Here is a 22,439-nt window from a genome sequence, read left to right as displayed (position 1 = left end):
TTTCTCCATCTGACAACCACACATATAGGCAACAACTTCCCTCACAAGGAAGAATCCTTAAATTCAGCTACTTTGTGCAAGCTGGAAGGGGAGTTGCAAAGGATGGAGTGTACAATGAAAACTCTCCTTAGATAACAGAGATCTAAATAACAAACTGAGAAAGAAATATAGCTGCCAGTGAGATGTCACTTGGCCTGAGACAAAGTTTTTGAGATGTGTTTGTAAGATGCTTGAAGGCCAGCTCAGGTAAAGGATGTCATTAGTATCCTGCAGATGACTTTAGGATGATGTATCGTCTCTGCTGCAGCAGTGATCCTTCAATGGGACACAGGGGCTATAGGCAATGTGTGATCATGTTAAAAAAACCAGATAGAGAAATCCTGCGATGGGCTTGTCAAATGACAGGGAACTTATTATGTAGCTGTGGAACGGACCAACAAGAAACGTTTGTCTGACCGATGGCAGCGATATCTCTTGTCTTCCTTTGAAAGGAACGCGTAGCTACTGGTACAGTTCTGTCCATTAAAACAATGTGGCACAGAGGAGTTGATGCTGCTTTGTTACAGCATTCATTGTGTGCTACTGCAAGAAATTTGAAGGGTTGCCTTCCACTCTTTGACCATGAAAATCTTATTCCAGGTTTTATTGAATTTGGTGATATGCAGGAAGAGAAAAATAAAATGTGTATATTATGCAGTAGCCTAAAGGCATCCATTTAAATCCACTAAGATTGGTGGCACAGGGTATAGGGCCTCTGAGTTATTTCCTGTATATGTCCCGCTGCGCAGTATGGTGTTTATCTATGTATTCTTTCATTATGATGTGTTTATATTTGATAACTCACTTCCAAAACTTGAAATTACAGGAAAAGGTTTGCTCAGACCAATGTCTGAGGTAAAACTGGATGGTATTTCTGCCTTTCTCATAGCCCTACGCGTACAGGCTGATCCTGGAAGGTGCTGGCGAGCCTGCTCAGAAGTAATCGATGGGAGCTGGGTATCAGCCTGTGTGCTTCCAGAGTGCTGCAGCGGGGCCTGGGGCTGGCCTCAGCTTTATGGGGGAAAACCCACTCTTTTCTATTATATGAACATAAGTGAGGTGTTAGAGGCTTCCAGTCCACAAAGCTGGTTTTATTAGAACATAAAAATACATGTTAGAAGAAAAAAGCACTTACCAACAGCAGAGAGATCTAGTAGGTGAGATTAAAGCTCTTTATTAATAACCTTCCGTGCCCGACGTATCCTGTGCAGTAGGGTTTTTTCTAGTTCTCTAATTTCTTGGCTTCTGAAGTCAAAGAAATTCTGCATTGTCCCCAGGAGAGTTTATTTTCACTTCTTGCTGGGCTTGCCTTTTGGTTCAAGTCCCTGGCATGAGCCCAGTACTTTGCCCGGGCATCTCCTGTTGTCTACTTGTGTGTCACGTTGACCACAGAGCGGTTTCGCTCCCAGCTCACCCCATGGCATGCACCCGCAGCTAAGCCCCACAACACTCCAACAAATAGCGCTCTGTGTGTGTACAAACATAAAAACTCTGAGCTGGATTCTCTCACTGTGCTACTAGATGCCTTTCCGTTGGTATCAAGCAGAGACAGGCCCACCTCTTCTGGGATGCGGACTGCCAAAATGTGTGGCTTTATTCCAAATTAACAAATCGACTGTAAAAGAAGCAGCAACTTGCGTTCTCGAATTTACTGAGTTCTTGGTGTCAGAAAACTGTTACGTTGGCTTGCACCATCCTATTTTCCTGCATGGAATAGCAGGGGAAAGAACACAGCACTTCAAACAAGAAAAAGTTGTAAGCATCTGTACTGACTAAGGAAAGCAGGAGTCTTTCTGGGATTAAAAAATAGTGCACCTCCCAGTGTAACATCATGTCACTTGGTTAGAGACGGCTTCAGTTGTGTTATTCTTTACACATCTTGTATGTCAAAATATATTATCTCCATCATTTTCATATTCTTGAAATTAAACTTCAACATCAATTTGTCATCAAAAAGGAGTAGGAAAGCTGAACCCTGACAGTTTTCTCTGGGATACAGCAGTTTCTCAAAACCGACACATTACACTGAGGGAGAACAGAATAACACTGAGGTAAAATGATGGGCTCGTGCTCTCGACAGGCAAAAGGCATTTAGTTTGATAAGCTGCCAAACAGTGTCATTTGAGAGCATTGCAAAGACTTCCAGCTGTCTTGTGTAAGCTAACTAAATATCTGGGTGAATTAGAATTTGTCCCTGTGAACATTTCACCAGAAGTGACCTTGCCTGATCTGGTTAATTCAAGCTCAAGTGCAGCTTGTTGCAATCTCCTAATATTTTTGACCATGACTGCATTTCTCTGAGCATCCTACCCAATGCTGAAGTGAAGTGCTGTTTGCAGAAGCGTAGCAGAGCTCTCCTCTCAGCTGCTTCCGAGCTTGCTGTGGGAGATGCTGCCCTGCTCTGTTGACTCATGTGGAAGGTGTGGCGTGTTTTCACCAGGAATGGAAGGGTCTAAGAGAGTCGCAGCAGAGTGTAGCAGAGTCTGAGACAGGCCCTGCAGGGAAATCAATCTTATGGGAAAGCGTAGGTTGAATCTTGCATTTTTGTTACGTGAGTTAACAAGCAAGCTGACTACCAAAAAGGGAAAACAATTGGACTTCTACCATGAGCATACGTAAACTGCTCATTGCATTGTGAGAAAGAGACCTGCTTTCAGCTGATGTTGGATGCTTCAGCTGTGGATGCTATCTGGCTGCTCATTTGTTCCAAAGTTACTACCTCGATTCACCTTGGGCATGTTCAGTTCAGTAATGTCTTGTTACAGGGACTTCCAATAGCTGAGTAATCTTACTGGAAAGAGAAGGGCTTTGTTAAACAAGTGCGTGCTTGGGAAATAAGGATTTCATGTGCAGAAGTTTTTATTTAGAGCTCCAAAATGCACGTTCACCTTTTGCATGTGCATTTTATATCTAGTACTATTTATTAAAGCAGTTGCACGTGAGCATATCTGATAGTTGCCATCTTGGGAGCCCTGGATACAAAGAGGGTGAGTTTGTGAGACAGGAGGTGTGCGAAGCACTTTCAGCTACTAGGAGGCTGCCACTACAGAAAATGCCACAGTTTGAAGAAAGCTTATCTAGCAACATTAACAGGCGCTAGGTTGTCTAGGGCAGATTGCATGCGCCGGAGAAGAAACAGTAAGACTGATTCTTGTGCACAATTTGCTGTACTGGCAGGTTTATGAAAGAGGGAAAACAAACCCAAAAAACCACCAAAACTGCCAGATTTTTGCTTCCCAATCTAAGCTAACAGGCTTTGTCTTCTAGATGTGAAAAATTGGCCAGTATAGAAGTTTAGTCACCTATAAGGGAAATAGTGTTCATGTAAATGGCAAATCAATCCAAAGTATCTGTTTCTCCAGTTAAGTGGTGACTTTTCTTGCTTAGTTTGGACAGCAAACAGAAAACATAAGTGTCTGGGAAGGGCAATGGGAGAAGTATCTACACTTAAATTGTGTATACTACTGAAATTAGTTTAGAGCTCCTCCAAATCAGTACTTACAGGCAGTGTGCTGAAGGAAAAACTTTCCAGAGCAGAATGTTGTGGAAGTTTAAATTCAGTCTGATACTGTAGAATAACTTGGAAACTTCCCAATTATCCTTTTTCTAATGAGCAGAAATTATGCATGTGCCTTCAAGTTAATGGACTGGCCCACTGTGTTCGGTGGCTCTTGTCTGTAGAACAATGTAAAGAAACAATAGTTCCTATGAGCTTTGCACTGCTGCTTCTTGGAGGAAATACTGCAGCTCAAACATGCAGCCCAGAAACTTCTGATTTGGTAGACTTCAAGTACAAACTGTCCTTTCAGAACAAAGCAATGTTAACTTGAGGGGTTGAAGTTTGACAGCCAACCTTTTCAACCCCTTCCCGTATGACTTGCTTTAATTGTGTAGTATCATGGGGTACCTAAGTGAGATAACAAGCTGTCACTCTTATCTCACAGACTGGAATGTTTTCCTTCAACTTGAAGTTCACAAGCTGTGATCAGGTGGCAATGTTATTGTAACTGAAGGAGTAAAAGGTATTTATGCAGCTTTCAAATACAGTCCTGCTCTGAAGAACCCCTCAATGGCACTCTGTTTGCCTTAATATAAAGTAGAGACCCATTTCTATTTTCCAGCTCTACAAACACTCAAGATCCAAAAAGCTCAGTTGGCTCTGTGCTCCCTTTGTCAAATATACAGTTTTTGCAATTTTAGCTCTAATTGCTTGTGTGGGTACCACAATGCAAATGTCCTCAAGCTCTTGCTCCTCCAGAGAGTTTCATGACCACCTGGCTGTGATTATGTCATTGGGACCACCTGACCACTTTTATCCACTGATTAAGTAATGTAAAAGATTACCATAGTCCTTTCAGCAGAGGTTGGCACCCAGGGATGATTGTCACACTGTGGATCTATGGAAAAGTAGCTCTTACATGCCACCTAGGAAAACCAGATGGTTGGAATTGATTAGGTGAAAATGAGAGAGGAAAACACTCAAACTTTTTTGGCTTTTGGTTTATGACTCGGAGCACGTGTGGTGATCTGTGCAGTACAAATGAGGTGATGCTACACCCTTGCATGTATCTTCAGCTGTCACGTGAGCACCTTATCTAATCAGAGGTTCACAGGACATTTCCACAAACTATAGCCTTATAGCCTTCATAGGTTTGTACCTCTGTAATTGAGTGCAAGTAATCCATTCTGCTCACACAAGAGAGGAGTCCAAGAACTCTTTATTTGCTTCACTAGTGTTGTAAAGAGCAAAACTGTTGTTTAGATGTGTATATATTGGATATTATTTATTACAAATATGTATTGTATATTTAGATTCTTAAGGACTGAAAGAAAAATCGAGATACAAGACTTTAGCTATTTTTACCATTGCCACAGATACTGGAATCTATCTTTACATCCTTCAGTTAATCCCGTTTTTCTGTTCAGGAACCTGAGGCAGACAAAGACCTGCCAGAACTGTTAAAAGGGCTGAGGTGGCGGTCCAATACCCTAGCTAGGGCTCTTTCCTGGGTAAAGCAAGCAGGCAATGAGCAGCCTGCAGTTACGATACTTTTACATGGAATCACTGGGTGATACACGTTGAAAGAGATCATCTTGTCCAACCCCTGTTCAAAACCATCCCAAACAGATCAGGTTGCTCAGGAACTTGTTGAGCTTTGAATATCTTTGAGACATTCAGACTTCCCAGCCTCATTGGACCCAATGTTCAACCATCCTCATGATGAAAACACTCTTCCTAACATGTAATCAGGATTTGCCCTGTTGAAACTTGCCTGTTGCCTCTTGCAATGTCAATGTGTGCCTTTGAGAAGATCCTGGCTCCACCTTCTCTACACCCTCCCCTTAGGTAGCTGTGGGTTGCAATGATACCCCCCCCCCCCCCCCCATCTTCTCCAGGCCAGATAAACCCAGCTCTCTCTGCCTCTCCTGCATCATGTGCTCCTTGGTATATCTTGGTATAGCAGAGTGGGCTCCAGTATGTCTGTCACTGGTTTGTGGCTCCACAGTACACAGGTACTTCATTTTTGCAAGTGCTGAATACAGGGGAATAATTTCTGCCCTGGATCTGCAAACCCAGCCCAGCGTAGGGTAGTCCTTCTCTACTGCAAGGGCATACTGCTGAGTCTTTTCCAACTTGTTGTCCACCAAGACCCCCAGGTCTTTTTTTCTCTGAAGTTGGTCTCTAGCTAGCTGGCACCCAGCAAGGTCATCCCCTCCCAGGGGCAGGAATTTGCATACTTGGCTTTGCAGGCCTGTCCTTGCCTCTGTCCTGGTCTGAAATAGGCATAGGTAGTAAATGTTGCACTGTTAGAGATTATTTTTACTTTTTAAAGCTACTGAATTCTGTAACTTAACAAAGATCACCCACTGGCCAGTAAGCTAGACAGCTTGCAGGCATGGCCGTGTGCTCATAGAGCCGTGTGTTAGAACAGAGGGTTGGTAGGAGCATTTATTCCCTTCCGTGTGGCCACCTAACTGATTTTGGTGAATATTCTCTGATATGCTTAATTTTCTTCATTCACTGTAAAGAGAGATCTGAAAAACTAATCCCACAACAGAGGAGGATTCAGCCCATCTAGCCTCAGGCACCCTAACTGAGCTACCTGCATCTTTCTCAGGCATATCTAGAAGTGTAAGGGTTACAGTGAAGGGTACCATTTAAATTTAAGTTGCTTCTTGAGTTTAAATGTTTGTCTTTTAAAGCTCTAAAATCAGCTCGTTCTTCTAAACATGTTACTGGTCCCAAAGCTGGTATGTTTTAGATCCCTGAAGCAGTTCTGAGAATCCTGTGGTTTGCTGCAGATGCCTGCATAACACTTCTATAGAAGTTATCTTTGGGCTCTTCCTATCATGCTTGTTCAGCAGGCTTGTTTTCAAAGAATGTCAGCCTGGGTAATTCAACATATTATTATGCCATCAGGACTCCTTGTGTTAAACTTCAGGTTTTCCTGTCTTGAAAGAACTTCAGAAAATATGTCTTGGGTCAAAACACAAACAAAGGTTTTGGGGTTTTAACATCTGAATGTATACCTTAATGTGGTTTTTTTCTTGAATATTCTTTGTAATTATAAGTTGGTGATTGGCCTATAAAAATTCAGCCACAAAATGAAGCCTAAAGCTGGGCACAGGAAATGATAAATGTACTGGAAACTTGCTTGACCTGGACCAAAGCAGTTGCTGCTAGCTGGCCTCCATGTGTCTTTTACTCCTTTCATATTAAAGAGGGAAAAGCTAGTATGTGTTCTCCCATAGGTCTGTGTACCCACCAACCTGCAGGCCATATTTGAAGAGGAGTTCATGTCAGCTTTTGAAGCTTAATATTCCAGCCCACTCTGTGGAGTTGTTTCCTGTACCTGTTTCTGGTCAGCAATACCAGCCACTGAGTTCCTGCCCTCCCAGTTCACAGAATCAGAGTGGTAGGGGTTGGAAGGGACCTCTGCAGATCATCTAGTCCAACCACCCTTCTAGAGCAGGTTGCACAGGATCACGTCCAGGCAGGTTTTGAATATCTCCAGAGCAGGAGACTCCACAACCTCTCTGGGCAGCCTGTGCCAGTGCTCGGTCACCTTCAAGGTGAAGAAGTTTTTCCTCATGTTCAGATGGAATTTCCTGTGTTCCAGTTTGTGCCTGTTGCCCCTTGTCCTGTCACTGGGCACCACTGAGAAGAGTCTGGGCCCATCCTCTAGACATCCACCCTTTAGATATTTATAAGCATTGATAAGATCCCCTCTTAGTCTTCTCTTCTCCAGGCTAAACGGACCCAGCTCTCTCAGCCTTTCCTCATACGAGAGATGCTCCAGTCCCCTCATCATCCTTGTAGCCCTCCGCTGGACTCTCTCCAGTAGTTACCTGTCTTTCTTGAACTGGGGAGCCCAGAACTGGACACAACATTCGAGATGTGGCCTCACCAGGGCAGAGTGGAGGGGGAGGATAACCTACCTTGACCTGCTGGCCACACTCTTCTTAATGAACCCCAGGATGCCAGCTGTTGTGCCAACCCAGCTGCTGACGGGGCCATGCTGTGTACTGAAACAGGGAACTGCCTCAGATTTATTTTTTAAACCTGCAAAAAAAAGTAACTTTAAAATTAGATCCCTTTCTGTGCCTGCTTCAGAGTGGATTGAATTCAGAGTTGTTCCAGAAAAACTGAGGTGCAGCCCAGAGATATAAATAAGGAGCAAACAGTTAAGGCTGGAATGCCTTAAGGCAATATTATTGCCAAATTCTTCATAATGTGAAACCTTAGTCAGTGCTGGCTTTTCTTACCTCACTATAAAACATATGCATCACCACAGCATAACTTTATAAAGAGGAAAGTGTTAAAAAGAAATGTGTTAAGTGATTCTAGTGTTTGAAACAAAGCAGACACCTGATCAACTCTAGTTATTCTTAAACTAAGTGCATTCTGTAAGATGGTATAATGCCTAACAGAGAAACACATCAAAATGCACAACACATTAGTACATACAGAAGTGCATCAGTAGTAAACCGGAGTCAAATGTGCAAACCACAGATGGGTGCCAAACAAAAGTGGTGATTGTATTAGATGTAGAAGCCAACAGATGTAGGCACTGATAATACAAATAGAAGATATTTTTAGTTAGTGTGATAGGAATTGAAATGCAGACATCAGTGACTCTGAACTGAAATTTAAACAAAAGAATGCCTCAAACAATTGAAGGAAGATGGTTTTCCCAAAAAGGAGCAAGGAGAGAAACTTTTTTGGTTGAAATGGAGCAAAGTGTAATGTGGCAGCCTGCTTCTAAATACAAAGAATGATAAATACACATTCTTGTCTGATTGCTCTATTAGATCTGCCACCTGCTGCTTGAGGTACAGGTTTGGCATTGCTTGTTATGCCAAAAAAAAGTTTGCCAAATCTGTCACACTAACTAAAATCACGTAAACTGTGCTCTGTTACACCATTTCAAGTTGGAAGGTAATTATTTCATCTCAGAGTTACTGGGCAGGAAGGCAGGGAAGGTATTAATTAATAGGAGGGTAGGTAGGCTGCTGCAGAAAGGTAGGTGTGACACTGTAGATGGCTGGAGCTTTGAACCCAGCATTGTCTCCAAGGCACTTGCATCTTGGAAACTCCAGTTTACAAAGCGTTGAGGAAGGATGGGAGAGGACAACAGAAATGACAGAAGTCAACCTACTGCTCTATGGGGAGAAAAATCTAGTGGCTCCCCAAGTAGGATTAGAAGTCTTGCTGACAAAGGATGCAGGTTCTTTCCTACTAAGTTGTTAAGTACCAAGTAGGATTTATTTTATATGTAAATGACTAAAAAAAATTGATTGGTTTGTAAATGAGAGGGAGGGACAGAGTTTTATAAGAAGTCTCTAGAACCATTTTCATGCCAATAGATGACTTGAAATCAGAGCACTGGCAGAGAAGCAGAACCGCTGGGACAAAGCCATGTTTGAAATGGCAAGAGCAAAAGAGGTAGGAAGCTCTGTCATGCACTCAGTAGCATCGTGTCGCACCTTCTGGGACTGCTTTTCTCGTGAAGCACTCCAGGTGAAACTAGGGCATTTCTCATGGTTTTGGAGTCAGAGGTAGTACTAAACTCAGCTCTGTTACTTGATTTCTTTGCCTTGAGTCTTTGTCTTTGTGCCTTTCATGCACTGCTGCAGAGCCCAGTCCTGAGCAGGTGCAGAGGACTTACCTGGGAACACTGAGACAGCATAGGGTTGGGCTGTTAACAGTAAGTTGAGAAATCTGCCCAACTGTTAAGTGTATGGGGGTTTTTGTGATTCATGCACAGCTCATAAAAACATCAGTTCTTTCCTTTGATGCTGGAAGCCTTTAAATTAATGTTTTGGTTCATCTTTTGAACAGGAAAGCATATGTAAATAGTGATATACACTGTTTTCTGATTTACACTTCAAGTTGGTCCATTTCTGTAATTTGTCTAGCTATTTTCCACTCAGTAAATGCCTGGATAGCAGCCACAATGGGTTTGCTTGAATTCTTTCATTTGCTAAAAATAAGTTTGTTTTGAAGTTGTTTTCTGTAACCGCTGAGGATATGTGAGGCAATAATAGGTGACTGTCAGCCTATATTACAAATTGTTTTCATGCAACATCACATTCCCAGCCCTTGGTCGGGGGGGAGGAAAAGATCTGTGCAGTATGGTAGAAAGCATCCAGTCCACTGGGACACGGTAGCAGAAGACAGGGCTCTGTAGCCACATGGGAAATACAGCTCCCTGCAATAAAGTTTTAAAGATATGTTGTCAAATGTACTAGAAGACATTTGATGTAAACCAGCTTAATAACATTCTGCCCTAGCTCTTCCTCCTTGGTTCATCAAGCTAACAGCTATGGGTACTACTTTGCATAATATGACAATATGGTGTGCTTCTAGAAGCTGTTACACCTTGTTTTCTGCAGATTGCCTTTACTGTTGTCTTTAACTTAGTTGCTTGGCTTTTGGTTTGCTTTCTCATATCCCTCTTGCCCATTCCTTGTTTTGTTTGGATTTCCTTTTTTTGGTCAGTATTGATTCAGAATTAAATTAATACTTTACAGCATTTCAAAGGATATTGCTATGGAAGTCCCTTCTATATCAATGGGTTCGATAGGTAGCTATGTTTATGGATGTAGCAATAGCTACCAGAAAACAAGTTCACAGCGTGGAAAAGTAGGCACTCAGAGGGCAGGTGAAAACCTCCTGAGACCAGATAACACCTGGAGAGCCATGGTCCAATTAAATCTATTGAACTTCCCAAGATCCCATAAACTCCGAACAGCAAGAGTCTGCCAAACCTGGCCAAGGCCACCACCAGCACACACTAGCATCAACAGCAGGTTGTGTAACTCAGCTGCATCTGAGAAAGTGGCAAGCGAAGGCGACAGGGCTGTATATACACCTGGTGAGATGAGGAACCCCCTGAGGGACTTTCTGAATGCCTGCCTGGAAGCCAGTGGCCCACAGTCCAACCCCCTGGGCTGGGCTTGGCCTCCCGACTGTTGCTTCAGCAGGGTGACATGAGGGGGTGCGGGAGTGGACCCTGGGAGGGGGATAACTGAAGGCACTGTGGTGTGAATAGTCATTGGCTAATAATAAAATCTGCCAATTCTGTTAATAACATTTTCTAGTAAATATCGATCTGTTTCCCCCAATGCAATCCCCCATCAGGGAAACAGATAGTATAATACAGGGAACTTGCAGCTATGTGTAACTTTAAAACATTGAACAAATAGTAAATTCCCGTTCTGAAAAAATACATAATCCTATTTTCTTATCAGTTTCACTACATAGGATTTTCTGAGATCCCTCTTTACATTGTTAAAGAAATATATTTTCCTGTTTTAAGATCTTTTCCATTTTCTAGATCCTCTAGATCTTTATCCTTTTGCTTTTTACCCCTTGACCTTTTTTCCTATGTCCACCAGTGTGGAAGGAGTAATTTCTTTAGATGTCTTGGTAGGTGACTCTAGGAGATGGGAACCTATTTTAAAATCAGTGCAGGCTGTGTGTGTTGGAGTTTTGAGGAACTGAATTGTGCTTGCTGGTTTATGTAGAGCAGTGATATGATGCCAGCATCATCCCGTGTGGCATCCTTTCCTCTCCCTTGTTTTCATTGCATGTCTTTATCCCTCCACCCTTCCAGAGAAGACTCCAGCTCCCCATCGTTACCTTCCTCACACCCACTAACTAGGACCTCTACTGCATTCCTTTGTCCACCTAAATTAAATTCCACCTTAATGATCTGGTGTTTCCTACCACTCCCTTGCCTGGATGCTGCTCTGGCATCTGAAGCCAGAAGTACAGGTTGAGGTGTTGGCATGGCCTATGGAGCAGGTGGAGACCTGGCAGTGCTACTGCACACAGCAGCAAATGCCAATTATCTCATCTGGCCGTAGCCATCGCACTGCTCCCTGTAGCTCAAGTACCTGTATGCAGGCAAAAAGTCAGGAGCTATTGCTGAGATATATGTACGGGTCAAACCAAAGGAGTACATCATCATCAGTTTTCAAGCTTTAAGAACCTCTGCCATGAAGACTTCTCTTTTTTTCCTTAAGACTATATGAATGAAGTTCATTGTGATGGTGTTACTCAAATCCCTCTCAAACTGAGGTCTGCATACTGAAGACAATTAGTTATCTCTGTCTTTAATATGCCACAAATATCACTCTCTTCAGAAAGTATAGTGTGGAAAATACTCCATGAGCAAATAGTCTCTCATATTTCTAAGGAAATCGCTATGTCTCTCCACTGCTATTGCCTGTTAGAAGTTCTGGTCAACACCTTCTAATGCAAGATTACTTCTTCTAACCATCATCTTAAGAATGTCCCATCCTTACAAGTTATTGGAGTAGTGCTGTTAGATCCCAGCTTAAGTTCAGGGGGGTCTACTTGAGCAAAAGCCAACATACCATGATGAATTTGCTGTTCCTTTGTCGATAGGATGCCCGAGGTTTGTCAGTTGTGCTGGGATCACTTTCCACATTAAACAAATGGAGGAAAAGAGTACATTGAAAAGCAAAGCTTAAGAGTCTTGGAGAGATTCAAAGAAATGAAACAATAACATGTTTAATAGCTAATTCCCATTCTGGTTTGGCTTTAAGGTAGTTTCAGCCTTCCAGGCTGCTAGCAGCCTTCCGAAGTTCTCTGCCAGGATGAGTCACAGCTCCTGGAGCTGGGATCCAGTCCTTTAGACAAGCCATCTTTAAAGGTCTGTTTACCTTTCCCAGATGATAATGAATTGGAGTGAGAATTGTTTTATGTTTTCCTCCTCTTAAAACAGGATTTATGATGAATATAAATTCACCTGTGGGAGCTTCTTGCATCCCTCAGTCCTGATGCAATCCGAGCACCCCTGGGATTCTGTTTGGTGTAGTTTCGTGCTGTTATGCAGAGATAGATGCCTCTGGAATACCCCTCCCTGCTGGGCTGTCTCAACTAGTTGACTAGGAATGCAAAACAAGCAATAACCAGGCCCTGGTCTGACTGTAAACCATTATTTACTTGCTAGGGATGATATTTCCTGCTGACTGAGAAGGCGAATTAAGAAACTTAGCCACGTAACCCTAGTATGTAATTCATGGCACAAATTGAAACCCATATATGGTTGCTCCTGCTTATGTTTCTGTAGCCTGTAATGTAGCACTTGAGAGAACGGATGCGAGGACAAATCTGGCAATTGTAGGTCATCGCATCTAGGAACACAGAAGGGAATGGGCCTTAACGTGGCTGCTGCAAGTGAGCAGTGTCATGACTTCATTGCCAAGTGAGACACTTCAAAGGATTGCCGGCGTTTTTGTGTTGTATTGGCAAAAACATAGGCTTTCCTGGCAATCAGTTCATGTGTTTCTCAATTGCAGTTTTTTGTTTTCCTCTGAAAAGCTGTTCAGGCAAGTGCAGCAAGGCCCCAGTTGCATGACACAACGGTCATAACTGCTTGCCTGTGCTCAGAAGAAGCCCGGTCAGATGAAGAAACAGCAATGTGCCTGGCAATTATGAATAAACTCTGAATGTAGCACTGCATAAGGGAGCTCATAGATTTGCTACTATATCAGAGGGACATCTGATTGTTGTGCAGATGTGTTAGACACTGAACCATTTGTGAATGCAGCTGAATTAGGGTATTGTAATGAAGGACTTCTCATTTCGTTTTTAGTATACAGCTGTTGCATCACTGCCCAACTGATACAAAGACCATTCAGTCTTTTTTTTTTTTTTTTTTTTTCCTGTTTGCTTGTTGAACTAAAGGTTTTCATGTTTTCTTTCCAGTACCAAATCACTGCAAGGAATAGTTCAAGCCTGCAACCAGGGAAAGTGTTTGGATGCTCAAAGTAAGTATGTTTGTGTGTTGTGTGTTTGTTACAGTGCTAGTGATGGAGAAAGTACCCAAGAACTTGTATTTGATGTCTGTAAGGCAATAGATAGATAAGGCTGGTATCAATAATAAGTGATATTCCTTTGCAACATTTTTGACTATGTACTTAATAGATTCGAGTCATCAGGAATTATTTATTCATGAAACAGAACCAACGTAAGCTAAACTATGTGCCACATACTTTTTTGGAAATAATTTGGTTTTTTGACAGGAGTAAGAAAGAAATGCTGACAAAAAGGAAAACTAAAGGTGGACAATGAATTTAACTTCTCTCTCCCCTTCTTTTTGGGAGCTTTGAGAAATTGTATTCTTGTTTTTGTTTTGTTAAATGTTGGTTCTTCTGCACGCTGTTAGTGCTGCCTTCATAATCTTAAGTGGAGAAAGAGAAAACTACACGAAACACCACTGTACAGGGTTAGTAATTAATGTCAGACAGAATTTGTAAGGTGCCGTTCCTTCTTTGATCCCCGTTATGGGAATTTAAATCGCATCCCACCTGAGCTGGATGTTAATTGAAACTGTCCAGCCTCCAGCTTGGCATCTGTGACGTCTGCGCAGGGAGTCACCTGCGGAGAGCAGGGAGAGGAATGATAGCAGGAGATATAGGAGGCCCACAAGGTGGCAATGTTTAGAAAGCCTTCAGAAACCAACAGATCGGGGCTTCCTGCGGTTGCCATCACTTGCTCCCCTTGTGTCATTGCTGCTACATCTGTGCTATTAAGAAATCTTCACTGCTGCCAAAATGGAGCATAGGATACCCAGTAATAAACCTCCTGTTTGAACAGATTCACTACTGACAGTGCTCGCCATCCTGTGCTGGATACTGTACGTGCCTTTTCCCTTGGCAAGGAATGTGCCGCAGCATTAATGGTTTGCAATACAGTGTGGGATTTCTTTATTCATAGCCAGTGCTGAAAACATGCGTAGCACTGAAACGATGCTAGGGCTGTGTGATGAAGAACTTTCATTTTAAAACACACCACCGCGTTTCTGCTAATGCTTAAAAATCTGTTACAGTGTCTACATGCTAACTTTGGATGTTGGAGGCATTTCAGTTTGTGGTGGTACTTTGTGCTTTGTAGTTAAAAGTAAAAAGGTTTGAGCTATTTTAAAGACTTGTTTAACAGTGAAACTAGGGATTTGCTCAAAGTTTTTTAATGCTCTAGAAAAAAAACCTTAAATATGTTTGCAGTTTCTCCAGGTACATGATAGACATGAGAAATCATTCAGGGTGAGTTCTATGGGAAATACAAGAATTGCCTGTGTTCTCCTTACCTGTGTCCATGCCAGTGAAGAGACTGACACTGGGAGAGGGAGAGTTGAATGAGGAGCCACAGAGTTCAGATTCATCAGGTTGCAAGAGAAGAATTACTTTCACAGCAATTAGAAGATATGGAGTGCTGAAGGGTACCTGGAGATTCTCAGGAGAATAGTCTATATTTGAGCTGAAAGAGGCTTGTATGGCTCAGGAATGAAGCAATAACTCTAGACTACAGGAGGCATCTGAGAGCAAGAACTAGAACATGTAAGGTCCTCCTCCTGTGGACACCTTCCTTCCTGTGAAGATGTGGCAGATGGAAGTGCGGCGGGGCCATGCGCCGTGCTGAGCCACGGTGGGTTTCATCTATTGCTTTCTACTCTTGCACGGAGTAGGTGCCGCTGCTTAAAGTCAAGCTTCGCTGCTGTGGTTATATTGGTGTTGTCACAAGTACTTTGAAATAATGGGAAATCTAAAGAAAACTGTGAGTGTTGAGATAGTGCACAGCCACTGAACAGACATTTATAAAAGCAGACTGCATCCTACCTGTCTAATAGAAACTTATCTGACACGTGCAGATTTCCTGCAGTGAGTAACTTCCTCTGTGAAGCAACAGACAGCTTCCCAGAGTATTCCCTGTGGACTGCTGCTTACTGTGTAGCCTTTCCTCTCCAAATCCCTTAGTCCTTATGGCCTATTATATGTCAAAATAAAGATCTAGCTATCAGCCTTCTAATACCAGAGATTCATTATATTGCTAGAGAATTAGCTGAGATATTACAATTGCAAAAGCTATGCAACATGCTATTATGTACTAGGCTTTGCTCAGGAAACCTTCCGATTGGGTTTCAGTGCCTTTGAGCCTGACAAATAGGTGTATTTTTTCATGAAGTTATACAGGCAACAACATGAGGGATGGGCTGTTGGAACACCAAGGAATTTTACATTTCTTGTATCAGGCGCTGTCGTGTGCAAGTTGCGGATAAGGGAGCTTTTGGCAGTTACAATTCCTTGCTTGATGTACTACCTCTAATACATTTACGCCCTAACATTAGAAAGCAATTCTGCTTTCTGTTGGAACATTAGCTCAGGAACTACCTGTTCTGTTTCAGTAATTTTGATAGGGGAAGAGAAAGCAAATATATTTAAAATAAGTATATACACATGTATATAAAATATGTTTGTATGATGAACTACTAATTTATGAAGTGTGCAGGGGAGGTCTGAATGAAAAGGCCTTTATGAGCTTTTTTCTTCCCTGTGCAGAAACAAATGTTCTCTGGTCACTCATGCTAAAGGTGCATATAGTTACTTAAACCGGGCAGACTAAAGAAGGGTTTCCCCTCACTTCTTTCTCTCTACCTCCCAGCACCACTGCTGGTGCAGAATAAAATACTACTACTAGATAAGTGGACTTTGTTTCTCTCTGTTCCTTACTGCTTGTTTCCCCAAACTGGTCCCCATATGTCCACTGAAGAAGACCTGACTTCCCTAAGGGCTGCTTTGTACCTTCAGCCAAAAGACTAAAGAAGTATGTCTGGGCTGAGTGCAGTGCTTAGAAAGCATTTTCATTCTGTGGACACACCACAAGGTCCCCCAAACCGTAGTGGAGGACATCTGTTTAGGAGTCAGTCCTGTATAAGACACAGCTGCTTTATAGCTGGTTTTGATCCAACATGAGAAAACTGGAGAACTAAATCCTGAACCTAAGAGAGCAAAGTTAACCAAAGTGGAATGTTTGTCTATGGCTGCGTGCTCACCAGCCCTCTGTTCCCTTCTTAACTTAGAAATTGGGTAGCTTGGATAGCCTTTTATGGTGCTGTCCAAAAATATTCTGAACTTTGGGGTGATATTTATTTTTTCAGTGCCCAATACTAAAAATTATCCCACAGGAGCTCAGCAAAGTGGCTGACTCATCAGGAACGTAACTTTGCTTTTCAAAAAGATAACGTGTGGTTTTGTTCAGAGTTAATAATGAGATCCTTTCCAACGCAGAAGCTGTCAACAGCACTGACATACATTCACAGTTACAAAAACACATAGCCTTGTGGTTGGGGGTTTTATTAAATAGAAACCTCATTTTCTACTGTAATGAGGAAAAGACACTGTTTTCATGCCACTAAGTACCTTTTGTGCTCAAAAATGTTACAGAAGCCTTTTTTCATTTTATACACAATTTGACTGTTCAGAGGTTACAAACTGTTGCTACTTTGTGCCATGACTCTTGAAGCCATGACAATAGACAGTAATATGAAAAAGGATAGCCTTATTTCTAGTTGTCTTTTGTTGCTTTCTGCATCTTGCCTGTCAATTTAGAAGTTGGAGAATGTTTATTAAAGGATGATTCAAGTCATGATTTGAGTTTTCCTCCAACAGCAAAAAAAAAAATTTTTTTTTAGGACTTTAAAAAAATATTAATCCTTGTCAGATGCATCAAGTATTTGTAGTGCATCCAGATGCAGTAAAAATAATTGTGTCATTTTTCAAAGCGGTTTCTAGATTTTATAAGTATAATCTTGCAAATGTGAGCAGGACCTGATTCTGTGCAGTTGCCCTGAGCCTGTGGTTGGGCTGGATCTGTTAGGAAAACAGAGGATCTTTTTCTAGCAGTCTGTGTCTTGCTGGTCTGTTTGCAATACTGACTGCGAGTGTGATCACATGCTGATTGCTTTAATGTCTAGAAGGTGCTGACAGCAAAGGGGTCAGTAGCTCTAGATTTCATCTAGGGAAGGAAAGGCAAAGGCAGGAGAGCTGGAGAAAGGAAGGCAGGTGGAGCAGCGTGAAAGGAAGGTGGAAGGAGAAGGTTGGGATGGCACAGTGATGACCGCACACAGTGGTGACCCTCAAGTGCTGCTGAGGAATACGACAAAGAGCTGCAACCAAAATGCTTTTGCAGGTGTGGTGGGAGGTGTGTGGAGCTCAGTGCCATGGCCGCGTTCCCATCTGTACTTTCTTCTCTGTGAAGTGCACGTATCCTTGTTCTGTGGTGTGGTAGGTGCTACGTGGCTTACCTGGCCTCCTCTCCAATGCTGCTGCTAAAGCAGGTACCTGCGCATCAGGCACCGGGCTGCCCGGGGCCTCCAGCAGCAGAGTAAAATCCAGGGCGTGGACAGGCACCTAGAAACCCACCGTGCCTGCTAGGAACCCAAGAGTAAGGAAAGGCTTGAAAGACCTAATTGAAATATTGCACTTTATTTTAAGGATGGGAGTTTGGGGGTTGTTTTGGTTGTTATTGGCCTTTCTGGTTTTATTGTTTGTTTATTTTCTTAATCCAAATATCAGCATTTTCCAATAGTTCTCTGCAATCACTGGGGATGGAAACTTTGGTTTTCATTAGCTGACTACTGAGATTCTTAGATAGTTAAGTTGCTCCATGATCTGCAGCTTCCAGAAAATCACCCTATACACTGAGTCACAGTAAAGCGTGAGTCGCTGGCAGCACACAGCACGCTACTAAGGTCACGTGGAAGGAACACACATTTAATTTTACAAGTTCTCCTTACAGTAAAAATGTTGCTTATAATAATGGCTTCTTAGAGACTTGTTTAGCCTTAGGTAGAGTGTAGGAAGGCTGTTGTCTGCACTGCTGTTGAGTTATAATGCAAGGCGGCAAAATTAGAGGTTTTCAGTGTCTTGGGACCTAGTAATTTGTTGTCCTTGATACGTTTCCTGTGGTTAACTCAGGGCTTGCACTCAAGCCCAAATGTTGTAATCATCTGTATAGTTTTGCAGGTTTATTCCTACCTGAGCTTGGAGTAGGCACAGAAGCCGGGATGTGGTGGGAGGCGCTTACACAGGGGCAAAGTCGGGCTTGAGGTGGCTGCCATCGAAGAGGTTCAGCTGGAGATCTGCCACCCAAGTGTACACAGCTTGCAGTCCCTGTTAAAAATCCTCTCTGAGTGATTAGATAGGGCCAGGACATGTCATGGGTACCAGGTAGTATGGAGATGCGCAGTTTTACTTCTCCAGGAACACCCGTTCCTCACTGAAGGAAGCTGGCAGTGCCCCCGCGTTAAGGTCTGTTATGCAGTGGCTTCCATTAGAGCTTCATCCTCTTATACGAGGCCTGGATTTGGCTCACCGCTAATGACCTGAGCGGGCTGCATGGGATAAACGCCTTCTGAACAGCACTATAGGAAACACCCTTACATTATATTGTATGTTTTAAAAGTATAACTGGTCTTCGTCTTGTGTCTGTATAAAAGAACAATACTGACTGCGCTCAAGTATTTTCAGGCTTGGTCTGATTTCATAGCTAGGATCTTTTTTTGTCTAATATAAGAGGCTTCGTGTAATCACTCTTTTAAATCTACAGCTTATGTTTGACAAGTGGGTCATTGGTTAATGGAAGCAAGTAAATCCAGCTGTTTATCTTTTCAGTAAGATCATGCACTTTCTGTATGTTCTTGTCTGCTCAGAATGGAGATGTGTACGTTTTTAATGGCACTCCCTCTATTTTAGAGTAGGGGTGTGAGCTTTATGTTACATTTCATCTGTTCTCTACGTTTAAATACAATACAGTCACAGTAGCACTTCAGCTGGTATCACATCTGATCCACAAATTTATGGTAGCAGTTGTGGTACTATTAATTTAATTACTAGGTGTGATTTCAAAAAGTTGTTAATCTGACTTTATAAAGAAAATTTACTGTTGCACATTGCTTGCAAGTTTTCTTGCTGCTTCATTTCTCCTCCCCAAGCCCTGGTATTTGTGTGTGTTGCTGTTAGCAGATGTACCTTCCACTAAAGCAGGCCAGCAGGAGCTTTCTCCCAACTAGCTTTTCCTCTTAACAATGAAGCAAGGACATTTTTTGGCTAATTTGAAATTTCAAGGTTTCAGAAAGTGCTTGGTAAGCTTTCTGTAGGGTGCTAGTATCTAAATAAAGCACTTGCAGCAATAGGTTAATAAAGGGCTCAAAGCATTCATAGAAACTTGGTCTAATATGTCAGGTTCCAAAAACCCTCTTAGGGAATACCTGTCAGTAAGAAGTTTCCTGACACAGTTTGCAAATCTTTTTTTTATTATTTTTTTTAATTCAGAATACTAACATAGATGTAGCATGGTTAAAGCTGTCTGTGAACATTATTTTTCCTCTTCATTTGAAACCTATTTTATTAATAAAAGCTTTGGATAAACACTAAGATGATAATGAATATTGACTTGCCTTTGGAAAAAGTCTCTTTTTCCATCAATAAATAAGGAAACTAAAACTTTACAATTAGTAATGGTATTGTGTAAAGTAGCAATGAAATTGTACTTAGAAGACCAGTTTCTTGCTCCCAAATGCTCTAGCATTTGCAAACAGTAACTATTACTTACAAGCCTGTAACAGTTCTAAATACTTCACAGCAAGTTAAAAAGCATGTGTGTAAGGAATTATCAGACAGTAAAGAACAGAGTGCCTCAGATGCTTGTTTTTGGCCTGTAATGAGCATGAAATAACTAAGAGCAAGTCTGTTTGAATGGTAAGACCAATTTCTGTTTAAAAAAATTGTGTATAATACATGTATTTGTTCTAGCCCAAAGAGGAAGCACTCCTTGATTTCTCTGTGACCTACTGATGGCTAGCAAATCCTTGCAACCTAGTTTTTCAGAGGTGCCGAGCTGCCTCAGGGTTTTCAGCTCTTTTGTATGTCAATGGCAGCAATGTGTCACAGGAGGTGTGCGAATCCTGGGTGTCATGCAGCCCTCAAATACAGGTGTCACTTCTTGGGATGGCTGCGTGTGAATGTGCATGCACCTTAGCAGGCAAGTACTGTAGCACACACCTCTCAGTCTGGATAAAATGAGGCATAATTAGCTAATGATAGTATGTTAGCTAGACAATAGGCATGCTGGGGACTTTGTCTGAGGGAAGGAAACAAATTTGACCCAGGTTCTCTGCAGGTGGCTGATGAAGGAAAGTGGAAATTGCCCAAGCCTACAAAGGATTATGCTTGACAAAGGAAGGATGGGAAAGAATGGAAGAAAGAACAATGGGAAAACCTCAGGTGTGGAAGAAATCCTGAGATAAAAGGAAGGAGCTCATCTAGTTGTAGCGATGAAGAAAAGGGATAGGATTTGTGTAACTGCAGAGCTGGAAGTACTGCATGGATCTGGAAGCAAACTGTGGAGGAAGGGATGGGGACCCACCATAGTGGCACTGAGGGTGAAGCAGGGGAAGCTTGCACAGATGTGTAACAGTGTTTTGAGGAAGCTGATCGTAACAGTAGGGCCTGCTTGTGTGCTTGTAAATGAGGAAAGCTGACCGAAATTAGATTTTGTAAAATGCTATGAATATCCTAGATAAAAAGCAGCTACCAAGAGAAGGGGCAGGCGGCGTACAAACAAAAAAGCACACTACTTTGTGTAACTTCTTGGCGCTCACCAATTTGATGGGCATGTGAGACACATTCACTTTGCAAGAGAATAATGTGTAGCACGCTGTAATGACGTGAGGAAACTATTCGTAGTGTATTTTGCAGCGAGGCACCGGATACTTGGGCCGGGGTTTGCAATCACGGAAACACTCACACACCACTGAAGGACTTGGCAGTGTGATTTTGATCCTGGTCAGGCATGAATGCGTTCTGTATTTCTTTCACATTAGCTAGTATGTAATAATGTTTATGTTGGCTTTTTGCTGGGTGTGGGAGGACAGACATCTAATTAAGAGTTTCCTGGGACAGAGTAACCCATTCGAATCTTGATTTGTAATGATCCAGCCCTTTCTGTCAGCTGGTTGAAGCATTTTTGATTCAGTAGTAAGTATCCAAAAACTGAATTTGCCATCTGCTGGAACCATTAGTTTCTTGTGCCAGCCTTCTCCCTTCCTCTTCAGCAGCAGTGAGTGTCTTGGACAGTCTGGTAAATGTTGATAAATGTAATGTTCCTTGTGATGGATTATAAACCCTGTGCAAGCTGCATCTGTTCAGTATCTGTAATGCTGATACTAGACAAGGTGCAATACTATATGCTGAACAGATCTTAGCCAATAATCATTCCAAAGCATTTAAACTTCTTGTGTTACGTGCAGGTATTGGATAGTCATGTGGAGCATTAAATTACTTGGATAACGTGTGCAAATCAAATGGCTATCAGCTTCAAAATGCTTGTTGTACAATTTGAACAGAAAATCATTGATCCTAAGAGCCATTATTAACTATTCTTGAATTCTTAGTATGTAAATCAATGTCAAGTCCAGTTTTCAGCAGAGTAATGGAGCAAGTTGTGTTGGAAGTAATCATCGGCCAATAAAAGTATTGCTTTAGTGTGGGATACAGCCATATCAGATTTTCATGTTAGAAACTTCCACCCTTGACAAATGGTATTGCAAAGCTGTTCACTTCTCCTCCCCCAGGCCCCAATGTTGCTTTTATGAAGTATATCATTAGACTTGAAATGCTTTCAAAGTATATTGCTGATTATTTTTAGTGTAGAACAGTAAGAAGGAACATCAGAGAAGCAGATTGTCCACTCCTCTCTGTTTCTGTCTTCTTTCTTCAGACACCTCTCTTTAGCCCCAAGAAAGCCAAAGATTCCTCAACAGCTGAAAATCTATAAATAAATATATAAATATATTTTTCTTCTACTGTCTCACACTTCCAAACCCTTCGAGGTGTTAACCATTCATAACTTGTTTCATTGGTTTTGTTTAGGATATGAGTGTCTGAAGCCCTGACTTTTTCCAATACTAACAGTCATAAGCTGTACTGTAGGGAAACTTCAATATCCCAAATCCCTCTCTTCTAAAACAGTAATCTCACTTTTATTTAATTCAGGTTCTGTCATTCTCTGAGAAAAAAAAAAAAAG

The 22,439-nt window shown here is 42.0% G+C and overlaps 1 protein-coding gene across 2 annotated transcripts in view; it reads left to right on the top strand.

The window, feature by feature from the left end:
• The window catches only part of MAPRE2 (microtubule associated protein RP/EB family member 2), a 100,603-nt gene that overhangs the window by 13,079 nt on the left and 65,085 nt on the right, over nt 1-22,439 (top strand). For both annotated transcript variants that reach the window (XM_075744146.1, XM_075744144.1), the window contains exon 2: nt 13,283-13,344. Coding sequence is in view for 1 of the 2 variants with exons in the window: in XM_075744144.1 (XP_075600259.1) it covers nt 13,283-13,344 (62 nt within the window). In the remaining variant the exon portion in view is untranslated. The remainder of the gene's footprint in view (nt 1-13,282; nt 13,345-22,439) is intronic.

This window comes from Balearica regulorum, chromosome 2 (genome assembly GCF_011004875.1).
Source record: "Balearica regulorum gibbericeps isolate bBalReg1 chromosome 2, bBalReg1.pri, whole genome shotgun sequence".
NCBI lineage: Eukaryota > Metazoa > Chordata > Aves > Gruiformes > Gruidae > Balearica > Balearica regulorum.
Note: the sequence above shows the minus strand (reverse complement) of the source record. Positions and strands in the feature narration are given on the sequence as shown.